Genomic DNA, 20,792 nt, shown 5'->3' with positions numbered 1-20,792 from the left:
GCCCTGCGGTTCACTCGAGATGGTGGCCCAGGTGTCTGTGAGCGCACGTACCACTATTGTAGAGTTCCTGCGAGAGGCAGTGGGAGTGGTTGGGAGGGAGTTGAGGGAGGAGCTGGCATTGAACTCTTCTGAGCTGAGGTTGTCCGAGGCATCACTGAGCCCACTGCTGATGGAGCTGCTTTCATCCCAGCTGCAGGAGAGGAGGCAAAGGTGAGCAGTTCAAACAGAAGCCAAGGCAACAAATAAGCTTTACATATTGATGGCAGAGATGGCTGTGTCCCAGTATAGAGACCGGCCAAGAAGACAAAGCTTGAAGGTTAGTCCTGGGTTCGCCAGGAACTTGAAGAATACTTTGGCGATGTTCTTTTATAAAAGGAAGGCACTCTGTCTTTATCTGGCAAAGGAAGATGTTATATCTCCATAACAGAAAGGTATACTCATAAAGACAAGGTTGTTCTTAGATCAATCGAATTATACAAACCAATCTCCTCTCCCTACCAACATCTTCCATTCTTAGAATGACCATAACTCTGTTCATTGCTGGAAGCGTTCTCCAAGTATTTTCCCTCTCTTTTCTAAATGTTCCTATACCTGGTAACACGGGCCAGAAAGAGATTTATCTTTTCGAGGACCCCTTAGACCTATTTTTTCTTATCGCTTTTCTGCTTACAGTTTCCCGATCGTGGGATCAGGTTTTGCTTCTAAACAGCCTGTACCGGTCTGCTGATAAATGAACCGCACTTAAGGTGCTGTGGCCAAGCAGAAGCACTGAATTTATGCTGAATGGTTTCATTTTTCTGCCAATTGCTCAGAATATTGGATTTGGGACAGCTGGGAGAGACTGTTGCCGAACCCCTGTATATCTGCATGTCTTTCTCTAAAGAACCCTAGTCCATATACTAATGAAATTAATACAGGCTTCATCTTTTTGGAGCTTGGGTTCTACAACTCCCTTTAGGCTGTTCATTTTTCTGGTTAGCATTTTGCAGTTAGAAAGATAATTCTTACCCTGTAAACTAAATAGCCTCCTCTACCATTGATACCAACTACCTTTGGTTGTCTCCTTATTTGCTATTTCCAAGCTTTTTTTTTAAGTTTATTTATTGATTTTGAGAGAGACAGACAGTGAGACAGCGTGAGTGGGGGAAGGGCAGAGCGATAAGGAGAGAGAGAATCCCAAGCAGGCTCTGCACTGCCAGCACAGAGCCCCATGCAAGGCTGGAACTCATGAAACTGAGATCATGACCTGAGCTGAAACCAAGAACTGGGCGCTTGACTGAATGAGCCACCCAGGCACTTACCCCCAGCGCCTGCCAAGCTTCTTCTTGATCACACATTATTTTCTGAGTTCAAAATCTGTCTCCTACAACCTTTCTTCAAAGGTCCTTTTTCTAAGCCTTTCACCACTTCCTTTGGGATCCTAAAAAGTCCTGATTTCACTCAAGTTTTAGAGCCCAAAACTGAACTTGGACTCAGGAAGACCACAATAGGAGAGCATCTGTTTGTGCCTGTAGGGATCATTCTCTAAATCCTTGCATCTGTGTTCACAGGTTTGTTTATCAGCTTTGTGTGTGTGAAGGACTAAGAAGCTGAAGATGTTTTTTTGTGAATTAGCTGGTATCTGGAAATTTTTTCCTTTTTGCTTTAGTTTGAGTTTCAGATCATGGAACAAAAATCAGACATACAAGTCATCTAAGTTCTTGGCCCAGATTTCAGCTGGCCTCCCTCTAATTTATTTGCTGGGAATAGGAAAGTGGGTGGTTTAGACATTTGGCTTGGTTGCTCTGTAGTGATTAATCCAAATACACTGAGAAAGAGCAAAGAAAGGATGGGGATTAGAACACACTACAGAGCCATTTCAATTTTATTACTATGAAATGTAGCCATTATTAAAACAAGCAATCTCTTTTTTTCTCCACTCATGACATATATTATTCCCACGTTTGTCTTGGGCTAAGCTATCACAGCCCCCATTTTGTAGAGAAAGAATACTGAGGAGGGAAGATCAATTCTGGCTTTCTGATCCTATCAGCTCTTCTGAGTCAAGATAAGATCTCTGGCAAGCAAACAAACAAACTATTCGCTGCATGTTCTCCTGGGTCAAAGACAGAGGAAGCCTGTAGTACTGAACCTTCCATCTGAAATTAATTATTGGTAAGGAAGGGCTTGGAGTGGAGAAAATTCTTATGGAAGGGCTTTTGCAAAAAGAGTAGGGCTGCTGCAGTCCACTAGTCTAAAAGAAACCTTTCCTCTGCCCTACATTTATGGAAAGCTAATACTAAAAATAAAGACGGGGAGTGTATCTTCTCAGGAGTCAAGTCCTCCTTGCCTGATGACATTCCTCCCAACTCACATTCCTTTCCTTTTTTTTTTTTTAAAGCTTATTTATTTATTTCGAGTGAGAGACAGTGCGAGTTGGGGAGAGGCAGGAGAGAGGGAGAATCTCAAGCAAGCTCCATGTCAGCACGAAGTTGGACACAGGGCTTGAACTCATGAACTGTGAGATCATGACATGAGCTGAAATCAGGAGCTGGATGCTTAACAGACTGAGCCATCCAGGCACCCCTCAGTTTTAAAGTAAACACTGTTAACAGTCTCTTGGCTTCTTTCAAGACTATCCCTATGCCGGGCACCTGGGTGGCTCAGTGGGTTAAGCATCTGACTTCAGCTCAGGGCATGATCTCCGAATTCATGGAACTGAGCTCCATGTTGGGCTCTATACAAGCAGTGTGGAGCCTGCTTGAGATTCTCTTTCTCTGCCTCTCCCCTGCTCATGGTCTCTCTCTCTCTCTTTCTCAAAATAAATAAACATAAAAAAAAAAAAGACTTCCCTATGCTTCTGTCTTCTAGCTGCTTGCTCTCTGGATCTGCTGAATAGCTGACATCATGGGACCACACTTCCTGGTTCTCTTTACCAGGCTCATTAAAAAATTGTTTTTTAATTAATTTTTTAAAATGTTTATCTTTGAGAGAGAGAGACCTAGCATGAGCAGGGGAAGAGCGGAGAGAGAGAGAGAGAGAAAAGGAGACACAAAATCTGAAGTAAGCTCCAAAGTCTGAGCTATCAGCACAGACTTGGCCATGGGGCTCGAACTCAAGAACCTCAAGATCATGACCTGAGCAAAAGTCGGTGGCTCAGCTGACTAAGCCACTGAGGCTCCCGCTTTACCAGGCTCTTAGGCTAGAACCTCAGTCTTTCTCTAGTTGGTTTACTTTCTTGTTTTAGCAAAATACCTCTTCTGGTAGGTTTCAGTAGATGCTTGGGAAGCAAACTTGGTAAGATCTGATACAGTTTAAATATCTTTATTCTATTTTGACATGTGAAATTTGGGCTAGCCATAGAATTCTAAACTGAAAGTAATCCCCTCTCAGGATTTAAAGGCACTGCTCCATTGTCTGGCCACTATTGTTATCATTCTGATTCCTTGACCTTAATATGTGACCTATCTCTTTCTGGAAAGTTTTAGCATCTTCGCTGGTGTTCTAAAAATATCATTAATGACATGCCTTGGTGTGGGTTGATTTTTATCCATTGAGTTAGACACTTTACAGGGCCCTTATAATCCTGAAATTTTCATGAGTTATTTCTTTGGTGACTTTCTCCTCTCCATTTTTAGTTCTCTCTTCTAGATGTCTATTATTCAGATGATATGTTTTGAGGCTGATAACTCTGGTTTTTTCTTTCTTATTTTCCACCTATATATATACACACTCTACTTTTTGGGCAGCGGCCTCAATTTTTATCTTCAGTTTCCTCCATTAAAATGTTCATTTCTGCTATCATATTTAAAATCTTAAGAGTACTTTAAAAATCGTATATCGTTCTTTCTTTCAAGGATGCAATCTCTTGTCTTAATTCTCAAAGATATTTATTCATGCATTTAATTGGAGGGGCAGGTTTATAATCTCTGTATAGTTTCTGGTTCCAAGTAGCTTCTTTCTATTTGTATTGATGAGACTTTCAGGTTACAGACCTTTCTTAGTTGTCAGATGATCCTTAGCTGTTTGCTCACAGGTAAGAATGGAACATGCATTATTAATAATTTGGGGGAGGGGCACCTGGGTGGCTCAGTCAGTTAAGTGTCTGACTTGATTTCAGCTAGGGTCATGATCTTAGGGTTTGTAGGATTGAACCCCCATCCACTTCCACACTGACAGCACAGGAGCCTGCTTGGGATTCTCTCTCTCCACTCCTCCCTCGCTCACGAGCACACACATGGCCTCTCTCTCAGAATAAATAAATGTTTTTTTTTTTTAATTAAAAAAATTGAGGGCCTGGGTGGTACAGTCGGTTAAGCTCCCACTCTTGATCTCTGTTCAGGTCATGATTTCACAGTTCCGGAGTTTGAGCCCCGTATCAGGTTCTTTGCTGATGGCGTGGAGCCTGCTTGGGATTCTCTCTTTCTCTCTGCCCCTCCCTGCTTGTGCTCTCTCTCCAAATAAACAAATAAACTTTAAATTTTTTTTTAAATTAAAAGTTATTTGGAAGCTTTGTGTACATAGATAGGACTTGTCAGTTATGGTTTTTATAAAGGGAGATGTGATTGGACTTATTCAGGTAAATTTTTTCTCTCGGGCTGGTCAGATTTCCTAGAGATGAATCTTCCAAACCCCTGCCTGGAGGGGAAGGGCAATTGCCTAGAGAGGATCTCAGAGTCTAAGTGTTTCTTATATAAAACTTAAACCAACCCTCCTGTTTTTAGTGTCATCTCTTCCCCCACTAAAGGTACTTGATGTTTACTAATGACCAAGCTTTGTGAGCGTTCTGGGGTGCAAACACAGTTGCTGTGCAACTTTTCCCACTACTGGCTTAGGACTCAGCTTTAAGTTGGATAAATCCATTCACGCTTGCCTTTCTCATGTCCAACTTCCCCAAATTTTGTGGCTATTATCTCTTCCTTTTCCTTTTTTTTTCTTTTCTTTTTTTTTTTTTTGGTGCATTTGGTGTTAAGACTTAAGGAAAAAAGAACTCGCCTTGCTGCCCTTTTCTGTCTTCTCTGAACTGGGAGCAGCTCCCCTTCCACAGCCCCTCCTCCCCTGAAAATGTATGCCTGCGCCTGCGCTTGTGTGCCAAGTTTGTCTCCGCCCCCTTCACGGGCCGGGGCACATCTCCAGTTCTGGTGAAGTTGATCACTGTCTGTAGCGGTGGTAAAAGCATCGGAGACACTGACAGAGGAGAGTGTCAGTAGTTTGGCAGCCCCACGTCCCCTGACCTCACTTAATCCCAGCCACAGCTTCCGGACCAGCGCCACTTCAAGGGACATCAACACCAACCGCCAAGTTCACAGGGGTTGGGGCTGCCATGGTAGGGGTGGCTGCCTCTGGGGCTGGAATTGGGACTGTGTTTGGGAGCCTCATCATTGAACCCCTCTCTGAAACCGAAGCTCTTTTCTTAAGCCATTCTTAGCTTTGCCCTCTTGGAGGCCAAGGGGCTCTTTTGCCTAATGGTGGCCTTTCTCATCCTCTTAGCCATGTGAAGGAGCCGTTTCCACCTCCCATAGGTTTTCTCCCATATCATATCCTCCCCCTATATTCCTTTTCCAATACCTCCCCAGGCAACCTGAGGTTGGCTCAAGGTTTCACAGAAGGAAAACAAATAAATCATGTATTAATAAGAAAAGGAACATAATAATGATGATGATGATGATAATAATAATAATAATAATAATAATAATAAAGAAACCCCAAACCCTTTATTATCATTTTACTCTTGTGGTAGTTGTAAAATACGCTACCAGCCAAACACCCTAAAGAACACCTAACAGACCTTGCTCTTTTGAATTACAGGTTCTGATGGGTAGACTTTAGGTAGAGTGAGGAGAGGAGACATTAACTTCAGAGTTCCATCACCAAATCAGGAAAATTCAGATGATTTTTTGGAAGATTCAAGACCCTGGGAGAAAAGAGGCTGGAAGGACACTGTCTCTCCTGAAACGTGACTGCCTTAGGTTTAAGAACAGAAAGTCTTTTGAAGAGTTTACAGACTCTATCAGCTAATAAGCCAGACATACTACAGAGTAACAGAGTAACTGCCTGGTCACTCGAGATAACATGGAGAGAGATAAGCAGCTCAAATATGGCACCAAAACAATAAACAAAGAGGAGGGCAGGGCTATTGCATCTGTTGTTTGGCACAAATCATCTCTCTTTGCTCTCTCTAGGCTGGGTTTCACTATCTCCTTTCTATTTCTCTTTAAAATTGATCCTCACATAGATCTCAGGTGGGGAAAGAGGGTTGGGTAGCAACAAGCTAGGTCTAACTTTACTAGAAACACAGGAATGCAGAGAAGATAATATTTGTTTATGATCCAATCTACTTATAAATCCAAACAACCATCACCAACCGGCAACTGATATAAAAGAGAAATGTTGTCTTCTACATCTACACCATTTACTTCACACGGTACACATGTTTTCAAGCTGGGAAGGTTATTAAAGGAATAATAACACCTTATTTACCATTTTCATCTACCCTCGGAACAGAAAAGGAAATAAGTCAAAATAAACATATGAGAGATTAAGTCAAATATAAACAAGATGATGAAAATGACTCCTGTCAAGGGAAAGCACTGGAACAGGTTATAGCAGTAAATTAAAGATTTTTCTCAGCAGGATATTCATTTTCTCATTTACTCATCATCCCATATCCTTTAATCTTCCCCTCCCTCCAAATCTCAAATTTCTCGTTCCAGTTTCCCTGAAAAGTATGTTTTTTTTGGTCACCTTTATCAAAAACTTCAATATATCTACAACTCCTTTTTCTTCACTTCCCTCCTCAAGAAGTCCCACTGACCATGTGAAAATCTTTTTTTCTCCATTACATTCTCCTACTTTTGCTATGGTTTAGAGCTAAAGTCCTCTTGCTCGAACCCTGAACCACCGTGAAAGCCTTCTTATTGACCCCATTGTCTCTAAATTCTCTCTCCTTCCAGACACACTGAATATAATCAGAAGCCTAATCACCCCAAAGCATAGCACTTACCAAACTTTCATTAGCTCCTTGTTGCTGATTTGATAAAATCAAAATTCTATGATCCACTCTTCAAGATTATCCATGACACATCATTAACATAGTATAGTGTTTAAGAACACTGATGTTGTAGCCAGGCTATCTGAATTCAGTTCCTATAAACTCTGCCTAAGGTTAAATGAAATTTCAACTTGGCAAACATTCATTGACCTCCTGCTATTTATAAGATAACTTGAGTTGCATGGGCATGTAAAATGAGTGACTAGGGGCGCCTGGGTGTCTCAGTTGCTTAAGCGTCCAGCTTCAGCTCAGGTCATGATCTCACAGTTCGTGGGTTCAGGCCCCATGTCGGGCTCTGCACTGGTGGCTAGCTCAGAGCCTAGAGCCTGTTTCAGATTCTGTGTCTGCCTCCCTCTCTGACCCTCCCCAGCTCATGCTGTCTCTCTCTGTCTCTCAAAAATAAATTAAAAAGACATTAAAAAAAAATGAGTGACTATCAGAATGAGCTCACAACCTAAGGGTGGAGGAAGATGTATACATGAAATGAATACCATACCTGAAGTGTAGACAAACAAACATAAGAGAATTCAGAGAAAGGAGTGATTTAATTTTCCAACAAAATTCAGAAATATGGATTTTGTCATGTTAGGATACAGATAAACATAATGCTACCCCCTTTTCCCTAGTCTCATCCTGCTTCCTATGTCTTCTAGAATTCCTACCAGGTGACCAGTTGTGTCACCTAATTTCTTTTTGGAAGTACAGGCCTGCATGGATAGCCAGTCTTAACCATCATTGTGCAATGCTGCTGAAGATTCTGGAGTCCTGACATTATAGGGACTTGACAACAATGTATATAAACCCTACCTACTTCCCATGGGTTTCTCTCCAGCTCTGCATTTTGAAATCTTGCCTTTCTTCAACACCCAGATCAAACACCAAGTCTTCTATGAGGCTTTCTATGATCCTCCTTGTCAGAAGAAATCTCACTCTCTTTTATGCGCTACATTGTATTTCCCCTAGGGATAGGTAGAATTGAGTGTCATTCACCTTTGTCTGCCTCATACAATATCCTGCATATAGTGGGCTTGTGTACACTTGCAGACTTGAATTCCTGGCTTCTGTGGAGGTAGGAATGCATAAGCTCAGGGAAGGGGTTATAATTTTGGAACTGTTTCTTTCATAGTCTCCAAGAATGATTAGTACTTGTTTCCAAGTAATCCTTATTTCAGGGGGAATTTATAAACATTCTTTTTCATAGAACTTCCAGTTCTCTGCTTAAATTCTCCATCTATTCAGGAATATAACCAACCTTTTCTGCTAGATCCTTAAAAATATTTACAGAAAGCATTTTACAATGTTGTCTATTATAAATTCCAACATCTGGGCCATCTGTAGGTCTGCTTCTATTGACTATTTTTTCTCTCAGTTATATTTTTCTGCTTCTTTATGAATCTTGTAACTTTTTTATTATGTGCCAGATGTTGTATGTGAACAAAGAATGGTACTACATATGCCTAGAAAAGGACACGCCCCTTCTTCTGTCAAGCTGCTGGGATTGAGAGCTGAGTCCATTTAATCTGAAGCAGAACTAGGGCTGGGCTCTGTTGTCTCTTTGGTTCAAGTCAGTGCCCCACTGGTTTCAAATGTTCTGAGGATAGGATCAAAACCATCTCAGTAGGACTTAGGATCTGACCATAGTGAGTTTCCAGATACCTCTCTCTGTGCTGTACAGCCCCGCCACCAGCTTTTTGAGCTGCTGCAGAGTTCTCTTTACTCTTGATGGGCCGCTTCGATGCATTTGGTAAAAGGCCATTTTCCTTTAAATGGGCCTTTTTCTATCCTCCTGCCCTGCTCTCAGTTTTCTCTGTAGCGTGTTACTGCTAGGTACTCCATGGATGCGCTCTGTAACTGGGTAGGGACCGGGTGTCTTTCTCATCTTTCTGCCCTGCCCTCAGTTGTCAACTTGCTGCCACTGTGTGGGAAAGAACTAGGGGTGGGTGGGTACATATTTGCTCTGTGATTTAAGTTTCCTTATAGCCAGCCAGCATGTAGCCTTCAAAAGTTTTGTCTGAGGTTGAGCTACTTTGTCCTTATCTTCACCTATACTAGGTTTACTCCTCTTGCTGTTGTGCCTCTAGAATGAAAGCAGCTATGCATTTTTTTCTCTCCTAGGAAGGGCTCATTCCTTCCTGGAATTTAGTGTAATTAGAATACTTTTTATTCTTAGATATTACAACTTTTGTTTGCTAAGTTATATTTGTTGTTTATCCGGCTTACTCTTGTGGTTTGGGTGGGACTGATGCACTGTGAGACTATACCATGCCTTTCGATAAATCAGCCTCTTGAGTGCTAGTGCATTAAACCCTCCACCTAGAGCTGCAGGAATGGCAACAGATTCCTCTTTTTGTTCCCTTGCCCACTTCCTAGCACTGATACCACAGTCCCAGGGACACTCTGGGGCACCCCATCTCCTCCGTAGGATGAAAAGAAGGACTGTGAGGAGGCCAGTTCAAGTGAACACTGCTCTGTTTGTGTCTGTGCAGACACGTGGCAATGCACGGGGCAGGGAACACTCCTTCCCTCTGGGAAAAGCACCAACACTAACGTAGGTCTTGGCTAGGACTGGCCACCCCTCCCAGACTTTTCTCACACAGTCTGCTCCCCGTATTTCAGGTCCAGCCATTCCATAGAACTTGAATAACCAAGGGAGCCTGCAGGCAGCCGGAGGGCCAAGGGTGTGGGCTAGCTAGTGGGAAGGGTGGACTAGCTTGTGACTATGTAGGAAAAAATCCTTATTGCTTCTCTAGCACAGCTTTTCTAGTTCTTAAAAGTCAGACTTGAATACTGAATCGTTCCTCCATTTATCTGGAATATACATGCCTGGTGAGCCAGTAACCAAATTTCTCTGATTATTTACCACTTAATGGATAAGAACCCTGTACACAGAATTTAACTTTCTCCTCTGAAAGAGAAATAGGCTGGTTATAAGAAATGGACTTAGGGGTGATTATCTTTACTCCCAAGCAGAGTTTATGGAATTGGAAGCCAATATTATATCCCAAGGAGATACCTAGGGCTTTCTGCTTTCCCATTTAGGAAAAGAAGAGTATGCTTATCATCTAAACTGGAAACAGGCTCCAAGACAACAGGAAGCTGTTTGACCCCACAGGGTACCCAGTTTCTGGGAGCTAAATCCCCAAACTGCTCACCAAAAGAAGCCAGAGTTAGACTTAGGAAGTTTTTCAGTCCCTATCGCTGTACCAACAAGGGTGATTGTATTCTATGAAACACACAAACATCAAATGGGGCAGAGGGAGAAAGGTCACCAATAGCCACAAGTCTTGATATTGTCTCACTTGCTGAGGTTGATGGACACTGGCCTTGGTCAGGCACTTATACAGGAAACAGTGACTGATGGTAACACAAAGTGCAGATTAGATTTGAGGTCCAATGGCAATCTGACAGCCAAGATGGGTGGGGGGCTAACTAATGTGACGACCCTGGCCCTAGGTTCCCTAAGAGCTATAATGACTATGAATCAACACAAAAGGAATATCTTGAGAGTGTAAGTACTTTAGGTAATGCTGTTGTTGGAAGGTTCCACAGCCAAAGGCACTGCATGACATCTGCTCCTGAAACTCAAATTACTCTTGGTACTTCAAGGGCACAGGGAGAAGAGTAGATAAAGTTTTGTCTAGGATCAGTCCAAGAGAGAATTAAATACATAAAGGGACTCAACATTAATGTGTCCTCCTGGGGAGGCTAACTTTAGGGCTGGCAATGGACCAGTCTGACTTCAAAGAGTATATACTTCTCTGGACCAGAATACATTCCTGATGTTGCTCTAGTCTTAAAAATTTCCAGAACCTCCTTGGAACATAACCAGCAACTAGCTTAGAGTTTAGATACAGATTGCCTTACTTCCAACCTCAAGAATACTCTTACCTTCTTAGATGAAATACAATAGGTTAAACCATATGAAATTGTCAATTTTGTAGGTAAAAAATGGTTAAACATGGGTACTTCCATATGGTTCAATACCAACTATGTTTATGCTTGTGTCTTTGGCCTGCATGCCAGTACATGTTTGCTACAGACATGTGGTAGTGGATTCTAAACCCTTTAAAAAAATTTTTTTTATGTCTTTTGTTTTTGAGAGACAGAGAAAGACAGTGCAAGCAGGGGAGGGTCAGAGAGAGAGGGAGACACAGAATCTGAAACAGGCTCCAGGCTCTGAGCTAGCTGTCAGCACAGAGCCCGACACGAAGCTCGAACCCACGAACCGTGAGATCATGACCTGTGCCGAAGCCGGCCGCTTAACTGACTGAGACACCCAGGCGCCCCGAATTCTAAAGTCTTAATAGGAGGAAAACTCAGTAGGAAGAAACAGAGTCAAATAACAGCAATGACAACTTATCCCACCCTTGTTTGATATATTTGAGCAAGAAATCATGTTTTGAACTCTTCTTAAGTCAAAGTTCCAAAGATATCCTAGTCTTCATTTGTCTTTTATGCCTCCTTTGGGACCATTCCTGGGGGTGAGCCACTCAGCTGATAGTAGCTCAGGCTGTCCTCAAGGTCACCCAGACAGCCATGGAGATGTGGGTTCCTAATGAGAGAATTAATCAGTGATGCTCCATCTCTGGTCCCTGCAGCAAGTGGACTCACTTGTTCTCCTTTGTTAACAGGGTGGTAATTTCCTAGATCTGGGTAATATGGTAGCCACTAGCCCTATGTGGCTACTGCGTACTTGAAATGTGGCTCGTCTAAACTGAGATGTATAGTAAGACCTCAAAGATTTAATGCCAGATTTCAAACAGTATGAAAAAAATCGTATCTTACTATAATTTTATATTGCATACTAAAATAATGTTTTAGATATATTGGGCTAAATAAAATGTCATGGTAATTAATTACACTTGTTTTACTTTTGAAAATGTGTCTACTAGAAAATTTTAAATTACATATGTGACTTACATCATATTTCTATTGGAAAGCGCTGTCCTAAACAGGAAACTTTTGGTCAATGAAATGTCAGCTTTGAAGAGCTGGAGCTCATTAGTTGCTGCAGTGATTACAGTTGGTCCGTGACCTGGGAAAGCTATGGTGTGCTGTTAAACTTCAGCTTATCCTTCCCAAGATGGCACCAAATGTGGTAGAATTGTTGGATGCATGCATCGAATTATCAGCCACAGTCCTCAGTGAGCATTCAAGAGATTAACGAGGATAAGTGATTACAAAAAGAAAAAAGATAATGAAAGAGTCAGAATGAAATTGGGCAACTGTGTGATGTTCAGTTCTGCAAATGAATCGAGGCCATGTAGAGAAACCCACATTCTACCCAAGTACTGCCAAAGTTCTCAAAGTCAGTAAGTAACCTCTCCTGCTCCCCACCCCCAATGAGGCCTCAGAGCTCTCCAAGAGCAAGGGGGAGTGCAGTGTCTGCTTCATTACATGTCTGTGGTTTGGCAGAGACCACAGCAAGCTAGCCTGATCTGGCCAACAAAGCCAGGCAATGGGAGGAAAGGATGAATTGCAGAGTGAGAGGTTCAGAGGAAGAGGGGGTAGGATGGAGAAGAAGCCAATGTAAATTTTTTAAGTTAAGAGTTTGCCAAGTCTTCATCAAGAGTAAAGATCACCTAGAAAAAGGGACTCTAAAGAACAAGGTAACCAGAGTCTGATATGAAATTGGAGGAGATGTACAATTAGGAAAATTTATTTGGCCTCCCTGATATTTTGGCAGTAAGCTCACACTAGGATCCCAGAGCGTAAGAAAACTAATGGTTTCAGTGACTTGTGGAAGACATCTCCTATATTCCAGTTTGAATCACAGAACTATCTGATTAATTTTGTTGCTCTCTCAAATACGGAGTCTAATTTTGTGAATGGCTATGGGCTGGGGACCCACAATCAGATCGAATTCCTATAGATTTGCTTACACGGTATTACTGGCACCACTAAAAAATCAGAGAAAATCATCCCAGCAATGTTGAAGCCTAGTGAAGCCTAGATGTTGCAACATCTAGGTGATGCATTTTTACTCAGATGCAACTGGGGAAGTTTATAACGGTCACTACCACAAATTCTGAAGATAATTCTTGGAGATCAAACCCAGCTGAAGTAAAAGCCAAGGAAATTAGACCTCAGTGCCCTACGGTACCTTGACCATTCTGTAAAATTAAGAAGTCACAGATTTCCACTGTGGTCTTTTCCTTTTAAGTCGCTCGGCTTATAATTTCTACAGTGACTGCCAAAGTTCCCTGTGGCATCTAATGAGGAGATAGCATAAATAAACATGGGGCTGTCATATCAGCAAGAATCCGAAACATCACCCTAACGTACTCACCGAGAGAAGACTTCTGTTATTTCTGATGATGCCTTATGTAATGGAAAAGTGAGAGAACTTCTGTCTGCTTGCCCCAGTTTGAGCTCACCTCAACTCTTGCTCAAGTTGTAGCCACTGTCACAGGTCCTCTTGAACTTATGCTCCTTTTCCAAAAGTCCTAAGGTTTTTGAGTGGTGGTAATAGCGCCATAGGTCCAGTCCTATGCAGAACCCCGTTCACTCAAAATAAAGACATATGTTTTTCTTTCATACCCTTTGCCTGAAGCTGTGCAGATGCCATCCATGTCACCAGTGCCCAGTATGCTTTTAGAGAGAGCTGGCCTGCTAGCATGGAGTCCTTCACTAGTCTGGAGAACTGGACGCCCTTGCAGTGGTATACAAAATTCTGTGCATATGTGCAATTTTCTGGACTTGGACCATACTTTCAGATTCTCAGATGTCTATGGCCTAGTTAAAAAAATTTTTTTTTAAATTATCATCTTGCCTCGTAGCACCATCTTCAAGCATTGCCTTTTTGATTCTGGCATTTAATCTTTGCCCTGAGGTTAAGAGAGTTTCTTAAGCCTAGACCATGGTTACAGACCAAATGGTGTCCTTCCCACCCAATCTTTACACTGAAGCCATAATTCCCAATGACTCCATTTGTTTTATTTAAATCATTTTTAATGTTTATTTTTGAGAGAGTGTGAGCAGGGGAGAGGCAGAGAGAGAGTGAGAGAGAGAGAGAGAGAGAGAGAGAGAGAGAGAGAGAATCCAAAGCAGGCTCCAGGCTCTGAGCTGTCAGCACGGAGCCTGACATGGGGCTCAAACTCACGGACTGTGAGATCATGACCTGATCTGAAGTTGGATGCTCAACCGACTGGGCCACCCAGACTCCCCCAATGACTCCATTTGGAGATAGAGCCTTTAGGGAGGTAATTCAGGTTAAATGAAGTCATTGGGGTGGAGACCTAATCTGATAGGATTGATGGTTTTATAAGCAGAGGAAGGGACACCAGAGAGCTCTTTCTGGGCACGCCCACAGAAGAAGGTTACGCAGAGACACTGAGAGAAGGTAGCTGTCTACAGGCCTCGGAAGAGAGGTCTCACCAGAAACCAAACCTCACAGCATCTCAATCTTGTGATTTTAGCCTTCAGGACTATAAGAAAATAAATGTCTGTTGCTTAAGTCTTGCAGCCTTTGGTATCTTGTTAAGGCATCCTGGGCAGACTACTATAACAGTTAAGTGACAAAATCTAGCCTATTCTTTATCGCTATATCAATAATCCCAGTAGGCTACCTTGGACACTAACCACCTTCATGATTCAGACTAGTTTTCAATTCAGAGATTTACTCATATTAAGCATTTGATCCTAATGCCACAGGCCATTCATTACAGCCAAAATGAAATACCCAAATCCATCAGCTAGGCTCAGTAGAAGCTATGGACTGAGAAAATCAAGGAGTCAAGCAAAGTGGAAGGAATTATTGCTTTGACTTGGCAGCAAAATAATCCTGGAGAAATTCCATCTTTTTATGATGCAATCAGGTTCTGCGTGTGCCCCTCTATGGACACGAAACACAATTATTCAGCCATGCAAACAGCTTGGGTAGAACTTTGTGGAAGAAAATGGATGCGATTGGATTAGAGGTATCAATAGATTTTATTGAGATCTTAATGTGGGAAAGGGTAATTGCAGGGTAGCGGGCGAGAGACAGAAGTGAGAATGCAAGGGGAAGACATGAGGGACTGTTTCCGAGGTGTGGTTTAGTTAAAGCTCTGCCATGTCAGCGGGCAGGGCCAGAGCAAAGAAAAAAAAAAAGAGCAGAAAGTTGAGCTGTTTAACGGGAGTCTCCCTAATTAGGACCAACTGTGGGTGAGGAATGCTGAGTCGGCTGGCCACAATTTGTTTTGAGTTTTCTCTCGTTTCAGAGATTTCCCTTTTTCCCTGCTTTCCCCTCCTCTACTGTTTTCGCAGGGGTAGGAGTAAAAAACCAAGGTAACTTTCCTCTCTTTCTCAGATGTGTCCAAATGAGGAAATTTAAATTCCCCACTGAGTAAAAGATAACGGGGACTCTCTCTCAAGAAAAAAGGAACATTCTCAGGTGTGATTTCCTATCCACCTTCCAAGAATAAGCGCAGCCCTTTGAGGGCAGGCTGGGGAATATTGAATCTGCGCCTCTGTCTCCACTGCTCTCTACTACCAGAATTGAATCGGTTTGTCTGCGCCTCAATTTCCCCAAGTATAAACAGGTAATTCAGCACCTACAAAGCAAAACGTTTGGAAAGTTGAACGTTGGGGAAAATTGTTTTGTTTCTTACCTTAGGCAAAAAAATATATCTTGACAAAAACTAAAATGTCACGAAATTAAGAGGAGCCTGGTGGACTCAGTCGATTAAGCATCAGACTTCGGCTCAGGTCATGATCTCAAGGTTTGTGAGTTTTGAGCCTCACAGGGCACTCTCTGCTGTCAGGGCGTAGCCTGCTTTGGATCTCTGTCCCCCTGCTCTCCCTGCCCCTCCCCTGCTCCTCTCTCTCCCTCTCTCAAAAATAAACATGAAAAAAAAATTTTTTAAATCATGAAATTAAGATGTCAATTGATAAAAGTGATCTTTGAGTTTCTGCTGTTGTTTATCTGAGAGAGTCTGGAGGAGGCTCTAAGAACAGTCACTAGGGTACTGTTTCGAACCACCATTTCCTTTTCTTCCCCAAACTGTCACAGATGTCCCATCTTATGGATTTTTGGAAAGGGATGAAAATGGTATTTGATTTAAAATTTCCTAAGATGCTTCCTGCTTCCTTCCCACTTCTCACCCCTGTTCTTCCTGAGGCCTTCTTAGGAGTCTGCCACACCATTCCCAAATCCCTGGCTAACTGTAAGGAAATGTTACAACACTGTCTGCATTTCTGCATTTTCTTTAGAGCAGCCAGGAATTAAGAGACAACTGACAATATTCTGAAATGTAGGAAAGATTCAGGTTAAATGCCTAGAGCAGAGCTTGGCAAGTTTTTTTTTTTTTCCCATAAAGGACCAGACAGTAAATAATTTAGGCTTTGAGGGCCATATGGTCTCTGTTCCAAGTACTCAACTCTCCATTGTAGCAGGAAATCAGTCATTCACTGTTTGTAAACAAATGAATGCAGCTATGTTCCAAAATAACTTTATTTATGGACAATGAAATTTGAATTTCACGTAATTTTCATGTGTCACAAAATATGACTCTTCTTTTGACCCCCCCCCCCCACCCATCCCCAATCACTTGAAAACATGAGAACCATTCTTAGCTTTCTAGGCTGGGCAGAAACAGGCAGTGGACCAGATATAGTCCCGAAGGCCAAACTTTGCCAACCGCCGGGCTAGGCCAAACTAAAAATGAAAAGGAAAAGAAATAATTCCTCAACTGACAAGTCCTGGACCAGAAAGCAATGTAGGACTAGGAAGGACCTCTGCTTTTATTCCCTTTCAGTGCCTTTCTGATCTAACCTGTTCAGCTGCGGTCAAAACCAGATTTTTCTACCAGAAATACTACTGGCTCAGTTTTGACTCAGGGAAAAAAAAAAGTGGGGGGCGGGGTGTCGCTAGTGGGAATGGGAGGAGGCAGGAGAGGAAAAGAAAAAGAAAACACACTAGTATTGTTTCCACCTCACCCCCAATCCTCCACCAGAGTCAGGTACTACCTCAACATAAGATGGGGTTCAAACATATTTGCAGCTTTTTTAACGATTTATGCAGAAGCAAAAGCCTTTCGTAGTTAGAAACACAAATCCTGCTACGCAGCCTGGCTGGAGGAAGTCATAGAGAATGCCTATGTCCTGTGTAAGATTCTATTACGATTTTGGCAATGGAGCAAAGCCCTGCTACTCACTTCAGCTCTCAAGTCACCCTTGTAGCTTACGGTGAGAATCAGAAGAGGTGAACAAAGAGGAGTTGGGCCGTACATTCATACTATGAGGCTCAAAAATCTGTGCAACTCTGAGAAGTTTCTGGCAGCTCCAAATGATTCAGGCCAGACTGCTAGTGTGAAATGCTGAGCTGGCAATAAACACCTCCAGCCTGTAAGCTACTCTCTCTTCGTGGAATGAGGCTTCCCACCACAAACCAAACGGACTGCCAGGCGTTTCCTTTGAACACATCACTCCCCCCTTTTTTGGACTTCTTTGTATCACGTTCAATCTTCGCACTTGATTCCCTGGCCTTCCATTATCACCTTTTTTTCCTTTTACTCTATTAAATAATAAGTCCACTTCCTAACCTCTTCTTGAGAGTTCCACAGAAACTGAGATCTTTTTTTCTGTTGACTGAGCCTCAGTTTAAAATCCTGACTCAAAAGAGAAGGCTCATGCGCAACCCAAACTTTCTGCCTCTAATTAATTATCCTAATGCTGTCCACATTTAATCTACAAAAGAAAAACAAAACAAGGAACATTAAAAAGGAAAGCCAGCAAAACAGAAACAAACACCGAATCCCAGATCCTAAAATCTAGAGAGAAAAGTATTGGAGCCGAATTCCTCATGTCTGCCCACCTGCATACTATCCTGTTGGCCTAGGATACGGCTTAGAGACCCAAGTGCCTCTTTAGATCTAGGGGCATGAGCACGTAGGATAGATGCAAGATATGTGAAGGTATGACATTTAGTCATACACTTAAAGGGAACGTCATCCGTATCCATGGATTCACCATGACTACTCTTGTTTTTCATTTCAGAATACTGAGGGGTGCTTGGGTGGCTCAGTGGGTTAAGCGGCTGACTTCAGCTCAGGTCATGATCTCATGGTCTATGGGTTTGAGCTTCCTTTGAATTCTGTGTCTCCCTCTCTCTCTGCCCCTCCCCCATGCTCTCTCTCTCACACTCTAAAATAAATAAACAAACATTTTTAAAAAGGTAATACCGAGAGACCGATCCATAACAGACACATCACTCCTCTTCTCCGTACCCTCTTGAGATCCCCAGGCAGAAATTCAGTGAACAACCTTGGATGAAGAAGGTTACTCTAATACAAGTCAAATGCAGGGTTATACAAAAATAGTTTTTGTCCCTTCACTAAATATAAAGGAAAATAAACACTTAAGGCTGTCTGGAGAGTCACAAATAAGATAAAAGATGAAGCTGTTTTTTAAATTATAGAAACTTTTCATACAGCATAGTTAGATCACTTTCAAGTTTCAATTTCCATGACTTTGACTAGATTCCTTTATTCCCATAACTTTTGCAACTCCTCTTTATGTTCTGTCCTCACTTAAAGTCCAAATGAAAAGTATTAATCATATATGATGGCAGTGGCCATAGGGGTAGGAGTGATACCAGTTTTCTCTATTCACCTTCCCACAAAGACTTAGAACTTGGGATCTTGAAGGACTTCAGCGTGTTTCCAGGGAGGCTTATCAGTGTTACAGGGGGAGCCTGTCCGGTGCTTCAACTGACATCTTGATATCATCATTTCAAGAGAAATAGTCGTGAGAAGATGAGACAATTTAAGGGCACACTTTATAACTGACCATTTCTTAATCCGCGTGGACTCAGCACTAAAGATTCCCGCTGTAGCCAAGCAATCCATATAAGCATCCGAGCCTGCTTTGTGAAAAACTCCTGTTCACTTAGTCAGCAGGCAGGATCGGATGGGACTCAACATTAGCTACTCCTTATACCCACCCACCCAAACACAACCAACATAAGCTCTACATTGTTGGAGAAACATGTACCAATGTCCTGTACTTAAGCAGAGGAAAGTCTGCAGTTGTACTGAAGACTTATGGCTTTCTGGAAGACAACCTCAACTAATTTAGGAACCTGAGGAAACAACCAAATGATACTAACAAGCACTCTTGGCATCATATCCTCCAACTTCAGAAATGCCGGAGCCCAGGACATTTTTCAGGTGTCTTTCAGTGTGTGGAGTGAATGTGGTTCTCTAGCTCATGTTACCTGTCTATAAGCTTGCATCAAATCAGAGCAGTGTCTCCACTTTTCTAGTACTGAAGGCACTGTGTCAATCCAAACAGTGTTTTTTTAAAAAGGCATCTTCAGGGGCGCCTGGGTGGCTCAGTCAGTTAAGCAGTCAACTTTGGCTCAGGTCATGATCTCATGGTTTGTGAGTTTGAGCCCTGCATCAGGCTCTGTGCTGATAGCTCAGAGCCTGAAGCCTGCCTCAGATTCTGTGTCTCCCTCTCTCTCTGACCCTCCCCCGCTCATGCTCTGTTTCTCTGTCTCAAGAATAAATAAATAAAAACATAAAAAAATATAAAAAGGCATCTTCAACATGCTGGCTTTTGTACTGATTCTTTTGTCAAAGGGGCATGCATTTTACATTACTGTCTAGTGGAGATGCCAGATTTGGGCTGATCCATGTAAACACTCTAATCTTATTTTTCTTTGTGAACATCATCAAACATTATTAAGACAATAGTCACTTTGTGCCCAGTATTTAAATATGTATACCAAACACTTTGCTGGCATTTAACCTTCATATTAACCCTCAGTTAGATATCATTTCCGTTTTACCTCTATGAGAGCTGAAACTTAAGACGGGAAGTTATGTGCCCAAGGTCCTACAGCAAGTTAAGAACCAGGGCCAGTCTAGTATCAGGATCTGTCTGACTCTGAAAACCCTGTTTTTTAAACCACTACATATACTATAAATACTTCCTCCATGAGAGAGGGAGAACTGAAGTTAGGGGTAGTCACAGAATAGCAAAACTAAATTAGGCATTTCCTCAGATCACTGGGGAACCATTTGGTATTACTTCTGCAGTGGATCATTTGGCAGCCTTCCAAATGGTGTTCCACGGGGAGGCAGTGATCACTTATGCATCTCTTGGGGCTCTTTGCACAAAAAGGTGGTCTCAAGGTCAAATTTAATTTGTGTCTGCTCCGTCACTTTTACATCCTCTCTCAACAGTTACTGAAGTCTGAGATTGAGAACGGTGCAAAAGAAATGGGTTAGTTCCTAGACCTCCAAAGCCTGCAAAGCAAAACACAATTTTCCCAAGTGGCTCGCTCCTGGCCAACTAAAGGGAGGGCTTTAGCAAACAGTGTAGGATAGTCTAACTTGACAGAAACCTTTCATATCTGTTCAAACCGATTCATACAGATTGTGAAGGCAAAGTGTAACATGAGCACTGCCACGTAAAATCTCTATGGCTCAAGCCTGCAGTAGAATGGGGAAAAAGTAATTGTTGAGGTGGCAGAAGAATAGGAGGAAGAGTAGCTAAGGACATTGATTTAGCATTTGGTGGGTAGGTTGCTCTTCTTGGACAACCCCGTTTGGGTATCATTCCCCCTCCAGAGAAACTCATCCAGGACTCTACCTGGCCCTTTATTATTAAGTTCAATCTTCTGCACGTTGCTTTGCAAATGAAGTCTTTTTAACCCATGGGTAAGACTCCAAGCACCGTTCCTGCACAGTGAGGAGAAGGGAAAATACTGGATGAGCCTTCCTCCCCACCCCCCCGCCCCCAAGGAGGACCACTATATGCAGTCTTTTGGATCAAA

The 20,792-nt window shown here is 42.4% G+C and overlaps 1 protein-coding gene and 1 pseudogene across 1 annotated transcript in view; one reads left to right on the top strand and one right to left on the bottom strand.

The window, feature by feature from the left end:
- Nucleotides 1-20,792, bottom strand: part of NAV1 (neuron navigator 1) — a 179,536-nt gene that overhangs the window by 40,607 nt on the left and 118,137 nt on the right. The window contains exon 6 of the mRNA XM_029935451.1: nucleotides 52-190. Within this exon, the coding sequence (XP_029791311.1) occupies nucleotides 52-190 (139 nt within the window). The remainder of the gene's footprint in view (nucleotides 1-51; nucleotides 191-20,792) is intronic.
- LOC115288677 lies at nucleotides 269-5,477 on the top strand (annotated as a pseudogene).

The sequence above is a fragment of the Suricata suricatta genome, chromosome 3 (genome assembly GCF_006229205.1).
Source record: "Suricata suricatta isolate VVHF042 chromosome 3, meerkat_22Aug2017_6uvM2_HiC, whole genome shotgun sequence".
Taxonomy (NCBI): Eukaryota; Metazoa; Chordata; class Mammalia; order Carnivora; family Herpestidae; genus Suricata; species Suricata suricatta.
The sequence above is the reverse complement of the archived record's forward strand: the minus strand, read 5'-3'. Positions and strand labels throughout refer to the sequence as shown.